This window comes from Octopus bimaculoides, chromosome 3 (assembly GCF_001194135.2).
Source record: "Octopus bimaculoides isolate UCB-OBI-ISO-001 chromosome 3, ASM119413v2, whole genome shotgun sequence".
Taxonomy (NCBI): domain Eukaryota; kingdom Metazoa; phylum Mollusca; class Cephalopoda; order Octopoda; family Octopodidae; genus Octopus; species Octopus bimaculoides.
Window position 1 is genome coordinate 162,395,825 of NC_068983.1, and position 6,865 is coordinate 162,402,689.

General features: G+C 36.1%; 2 protein-coding genes across 5 annotated transcripts in view; one reads left to right on the forward strand and one right to left on the reverse strand.

The window, feature by feature from the left end:
- Positions 1-6,865, reverse strand: part of LOC106867195 (nucleolar transcription factor 1) — a 62,405-nt gene that overhangs the window by 47,087 nt on the left and 8,453 nt on the right. For all 4 annotated transcript variants that reach the window (XM_052966664.1, XM_014911998.2, XM_052966661.1 and 1 more), the window contains exon 2: positions 2,533-2,681. In XM_052966664.1, the coding sequence (XP_052822624.1) occupies positions 2,533-2,615 (83 nt within the window). In that variant the 5' untranslated portion in view covers positions 2,616-2,681. The remainder of the gene's footprint in view (positions 1-2,532; positions 2,682-6,865) is intronic.
- LOC106867196 (E3 SUMO-protein ligase NSE2) overlaps positions 1,508-6,865 on the forward strand; it is a 33,037-nt gene continuing 27,679 nt past the window's right edge. The window contains exon 1 of the mRNA XM_052966666.1: positions 1,508-1,526. The gene's annotated coding sequence lies outside the window, so the exon portion shown is untranslated. The remainder of the gene's footprint in view (positions 1,527-6,865) is intronic.

Below are 6,865 nucleotides of genomic sequence, written 5' to 3' on the forward strand. Positions count from 1 at the left end.
GAAGCATTGCCAGATCAGATTGGAGCCTGGTGCAGCCGCTGGCTCTCCAGACAAACATAAATATACAAGCATGTATGCACGCACGCATGCACACACACACAGAAAGCCGTAACTGTGTGGGTGAACAGCTTGCTTCCAAACAACGTGGTTCTGAGTCCAGTCCTAGTGCGTGGCACCTTGGACAAGTGCTTTCTACTACAGCCTGCGTCGACTAAAGCCTTGAGAGTGGATTTGGTAGACAAACTGGAGTCCGTCGTGTTTCACTCCACATGTATTACATGCGCTACTAATAGTTTAACGTACGTGACAAATTTGTAGTGTAAAATATGGATTCAGAGAATCGTGCAGATATCATCACATGAAGCTCTTCTAATGAACACGGCTATCAGACTACATAATAATCCAATACAGAGAAGTGTAATGCAGAGTGTCCAAGCACCAGAAATCCAGAAGATCCGATCGATGATATTCATGAGAAGTATATAAACCATAAAAAGTCAGGAGGAATGAGGGATGAATATGTTTATTTAACCACTTGACACCCTTTGGGTTACGGCCGTTTCGCAGCCATCTTCATGTAGTAATAAATTCAGTGTGAAATGAAATTATACACTTGCATTACTATGCAATGAATATAAAATTGTATTATATGATGCATAACATGCATATTTAATGCAAACGTGTACACAATTTTATTCCTCACTAAAATTATTACATGAAGGTTGCGAAACGGCCGTAACCCTAAGGATGTCAAGTGGCTAAATGAATATATTCGTCTCTCATACCTCCTGGCTTTTATGCTTTTGTGTGTGTGTGTGTGCGTGCGCGCACATGATGACTTGCATAATTATTCTTAATTCGTTCCGACAGATTCATTTTTGTGTTCATCACATTAGAACAGCTTCTCTCTTTACGACGACATGTTCGTAACACATTTGATTCATTCTTGGATACCGATGTTTCGATATTTTGTGTCTCATCAGCCAGATGTACTCGGACTAACGAATCTGACAAAAGCCGATAGCCTTGTCAATATTTTCAGTATTATCTGTGTTGATATTTGTCAACCGATAATAAATCGCCATACGCACGGTGAACAGCAATGATCTGCATATTTATTGACACGTTCTGATTCAAGCGCAAATATGCTAATTGCGGTAATCTTCCAGTATAGGGAGGTAAAAAAAAGTAAATAAAAATACAAGGGAAATAACTTACGTCTTACTAGTATCATCTGTACTACTCTGAAATGTGTTTTTTTTTTTTAGCTGTTTATAAATAAATTACACACGTGATTGAAGTTAACTGTTCATATATAAATCACACACACGTGATTGAATATCATAGTTTCTTATGAGAGATCGAAAATGCCTCGTGGAAGACCGGCTGCACAACAACTTATTCCTCAAAACGAAATCCTCACTCGTCAATTAAAAACGAAAGAAACTATGATATTCAATCACGTGTGTGATTTATATATAAACAGTTAACTTCAATCAGAGTAATACGGATGATACGAGTAAGACGTAAGTTATTTCCCTTGTATTTTTATTTACTTTTTTTTTACCTCCCTATATGGAAGATTATCGCTAATTGCTTTTATGTTCGCTACAGGCGAACAGCTTCCATGATGATGATGATGATGAGGTCGACTTTGCTTTTCAACATTTCGGGATCGAGAAAATGAATATCAGTCAAGTACTGGAACCGATGTAATCGACCTGCCCCTTCCCTCAAAATTATGTCAAAATTAGAAAGATTATACAGATAACCGATCCGTTTCTTTACATGGCAGCGTGATATTACTACGTTAAACACGGACAAAATTTCATAATTTCTAAGATCAAGATTACTCTTACATGAGTAAAGAAAAATAAATCAGATTTAAACCTATTTCCGTAGAACCTACTCATGTCCTGTAATTACCAATAGCTACATCGAAGGGTATAACGTTAGTATATGTCCCCCAAAGTCATATTAATGAGTCATAGTAACTTTGGAAAACATTCTGATTTACGTTTTGCAAGTCTTCGTGTCATATTTTACAGATTCGAAAGAAAGCATTCTAGGCATCGGTAACAGCGGCAGAAATTATCCATTCGTTCTAGAATGAAACACTTCATTCTTTTTAAAATCATGGTTTTGATGAGCAAATGAACAAAGAATACAAAGATTAAGGTTATTTTTAAACAGATGGACAATACCTTTTAATTTAACGACATAGCTTTCATACACAACAAATTTAAACTGAGAAAATCTTAAGATACGTTAAATAAGTTTAAGATAGGTTAAATGCACAAATTATTGAGAGAAAAAAAAATAATATTTCTGTTTAATTAATCCCCAACATTAGTTGATTTAATCACAAAATCTTAATTTTTTAAATAACATATTTTCTGTGGTTTTTGTTTTCAAAGCGATAGAAAAGAAATAAGCTTTTGAGAAGTTCGGTCCAAATATTTCTTAAGAGTTTACAACGGATTAAAATTATTAAACAATGGGTAAAATCTTTAAAAAAAAAAAGAAACTTACTTCAACAGAGTCAATCCCTTAACCATTCTTTTTTCGTGTAATTGCCGTGCTTTGCGTATTTCAGAATTAGACAATGTTATCATTTCAAAAATTGGAGCACTTCATGAGACAGGGTCAACGGATCAAATAGTTTTTACCGCCAAATACGACTAGAAAGAAATGAAATATACAACACATTTTTAAAAAACTCTTAATACACTAAAATGAAGAGACAACAGATCGATTTTAAGACATTATATATAATCAAAATAAAGATTATGAATGTTTAGAATAAAATTTGACTGATTTTAAATAGAATGAAACTTCAAAGATGAATTCCTTTTGACATACTAAATGATGTTTTTTTTAAACTTTTAAACTCAAAACTATTGCATACAATATTTGTTATACACAACAATAATAATAATAATAATTCGAGGTTTAACTAAGACTTGAAAATCCTTTGACTTGGCTTAGCATTTTTTTATTCTTTTACTTGTTTCAGTCATTTTGACTATAGCCATGCTGGAGCACCGCCTTTTAGTCGAAGATATCGAACCCTGAACTTATTCTTTGTAAGCCTGGTACATATTTTATGGGTCCCTTTTACCGAACCGCTAAGTTACGGGGACGAAAATACACCAACATCAGTTGTCAAGCGACGGTGGGGTGACAAACACACACACACATATATATGTATACATACATATATAGATAGATATACGACGGGCTTCCTTCAGTTTCCGTCTACCAAATCCACTCACAAGGCTTTGGTCGGCCCGTGACTATAGTATAAAACACTTGCCCAAGGTGCCACGCAGTGGAATTGAACCCGGAACCATGTAGTTGGGAAGGAAGCTTCTTACCACACAGTCACGGGATTTTAAATTTAAAAAAAGTAAAAGAAACCAATGAGGAGATATCTGAATTTTGGCAAATATCTATTATCGATCTTTCAGATATTTCAAATTTAGAGAGAGAATAAGCAAATAAAACCAAAATGCTTTTTAAAAATAACATTGCACAATATTTATTGGATGATGGATTTAATCGATAGTTCTTTGATAGATATGAAAATTTCGTTTTCCAATACTAAAAATAAATATTATACGTTATGTAGACTTTAAATTTGTACTTTTAGCAATTTTCTTTCAATGGCTCTCAAATTTTCAGTAAAAGCAGCCACATTGAACTGAGATCAATGCTAGGCATATTAGCGATGTTCTCGACGATATATCTTCTCAAAAGTAGACGTATTTGATTTTATCAGATAAGAATTTTCTACGGTATTTTACTCTCTGTAAGCAATATCATTATGACCAACTATATTTTGTATCCTTTCTACAATTCTCTACTCTGTATTTCTGCTCTGATCAGTCTTTCAATTTTCTTTTTACGCTTTGATCCTGAGGAGCGATCGATTCCCTTTCACCCTAAGATTTCCCATAAAAACACGGCAGCTCTGTTTGTACTTCTTAATGCTTACTATCCATCCCTGGAACTAATTTGATCCGGCAGGGTCTCCGTAGATTGTGTGCGTGTGTGTGTGTGTATTTGCCTTTATACTTCTTATATCTCTCCCTTTCCAAAATAACTTCTTTTATTGAACTCAACTATTTCCTTTTAGTTAACTCTCTCATATCGTCTCTGATGGTTGGATATCTTTTATATCCCTGAAACAGCTGTCAGACTACTCTTCTCTTTATAAAATGTCCTAGAAATTTCACACTGGCTTTGTTGTCTTATCTTATTTAACATATACACGCTCGCACACGACCTGCCACAAACTCCTCACTCATGCAATTATTGAACCGGAAGTTTAACTACGGTCCTTACGTAGCACTTACATAGCCATACCTGCCTTTTGGGTCTTCTGGATACCAAAACCTCTCATCTATCATGTGGTTGTTCAATAAGCTATTTAACGTCTAAATCGAGGAATGAAATTGCCAGCGGGTAGTTTAGTTTAATGGTAAAGTACTCAGCCGGAGTCTTGAGGAATGTGGGTTCGAGTCCCATGGCTGGTTGTTGACAACTTTTTCCGCCTTGTAAGAGTAATTTACTCATTATTTCTGCTGCCCTAACGGCAACGTTGCCTTCGAAAATATCACATTGTTCGTATCGTTCAATGCATATATATATATAAAGGAAGAAGAAAATGGAAATTGTGAAGTTTATTATCAACAACAAATCGATCATTATCCCTTACAGCTGTTTCTATTATACTTAGTGAATTAATAAGTTCATATTTCTGTGCACAATATCTTCTAATGAATCCATAAACACACATAAAACATCTAAAAGTATATATTTTCCCCCTCTGAATATATGCTCAGAAATATGGACTTAATATTTAACGAATATAAACTACAGGTTTTTATACACACCTATTATTTTAAGGAAATCAATTTCCCACCCCACCCCACCAAATATTAGGTATTGGATCAGTATTTCCTTGGATGACACCATTCTTCATGAGGCTAACATAACCTCTAATCGAATTATATATATATGCATATATATATGATGGACTCTCCCGTTGGTTTTAATGTATGAATGAGGATCTGACAATGTACACTTTCTTTGGCGTCCTAATACTTATGTCGAATGTGACATTTGAGTCCCACCAACGATTTACAAAGAAGCCCGCAAATGTTGCAAGCTTGAGGATTACGGGTCAATGCAGCGGGGTATGCTTGCAGCCGCTTTTCTGCTTTGCCTTGCACCCCTTTGCTTGTTAATGCTGGTTGAAACAAAGCCTTTTTATACCATTTTGACACGATGATCTCCATTTTGTTGGCTCCAAGGCTGTTTGTTCAAAGGTGTTTTACACACACACACACACATGCACAACGTTCGAAACATAAAGACTCTTTTCCTTTTCAAATGTTAAGCTAATGCAATATTTATTAACCCTTGTCACTCGTGTGTAGTCTTTTGTAGGTTATATTTCTGAGCATACCGTATATCCTCGAGTATAATCAGCATTTTTCCCCAAAAATTTAAAGGTCAAAATCCCTAGTGCGTACTATATACGAGGTTAAAAATGAAAAATATTTTCGAAGCAAAATTTTCTAAGTGATAAATATGTAAAGGCAATTTACTTAATATTTATTTTTCACTGACGTTATTACTGTTATTTCTTTATTTTCTGCAAAGTGCACAAAAATGCTACACATTTGCATTATGTTATATTTACAATAATAATAAAGGACGTTACCGTATATACGTTTACAAACCAAGGACATTATATAGACCTCCTTGACTCGAGTTAGAGAAGGGGTGCGTATTATACACAAGGTTTAGGTTTTTCAGAGATACAGCCCTCTAAAAATCCCCTGCGTATTATACTCAAGGGCGGACTATACTCGAGGAATCACTTCAGAGGTGAAACAAAATACACCCTTAGATATTTTATGCGTTAGTTTTTAGAATCATCACAGCAGACTGAATGATATTGTTTATGGTTAGTAATGGTATATATGTCTAGGCGGAGGGGGTTACAAGGTTTGTTGCGGGTAAGATATAATGTGCAAATATAATTAGGGCAATAAAGAGTAAATTACAATGTAAATAAGGTACAATATGAATGAGGTGAGGAATTAAATTACATTTGTAGGTTATATACAAAACTGATAAAATCTATATATAAAAATACACGCATACTTGCTATCGCACGATCATACGTTCATTTGTTGATTCAGTACATATATATCATCATCATCATCGTCGTCGTCGTTTAACGTTCGCTTTCCATGCTGGCATGGGTTGGACGGTTGGATTGAGGACTGGGGAGCCACAAGGCTGCACCAGGCTCAAACTGATCTACAGCTGGATGCCCTTCCTAACGTCAACCACTCCGAGAGTGTAGTGGGTGCTTTTACGTGCAACTGACACGAAGGCCAGACAGGCGGTTCTGGCAACGACCATGCTCAAAAGGTGTTTTTTTTACGTGTTACTTGCACGGGAGCCAGTCAGGCGGCACTGGCAACGACCACGCTCGAATGTTGTTTTTCACGTACCACCGGCACATGTGCCGGTAAGGCGACGCTGGCAACGATCACGCTCGAATGATGCTTTTTACGTGCCACCGGCACGGGAGCCAATCCGTGGCCCTGGCAACGATCACGCTCGGAGGTGCTTTTAACGTTCCACTGGCACGAATACCAATCAGGCGGTACTGTCATCAGCCACGTCAGCGATTTTGATTCAGAAGGTGAGATCTGGAGATGCTTAATATAGAAAACATGTAGTAGTGCTCAAATAATTTGAATTTAAACTCCGAAATCTTTATCGAAGATTAGGTCCAACGAGTAAAATAATGGCTACAGAAGAAATCCAGGTGAGCTGATAT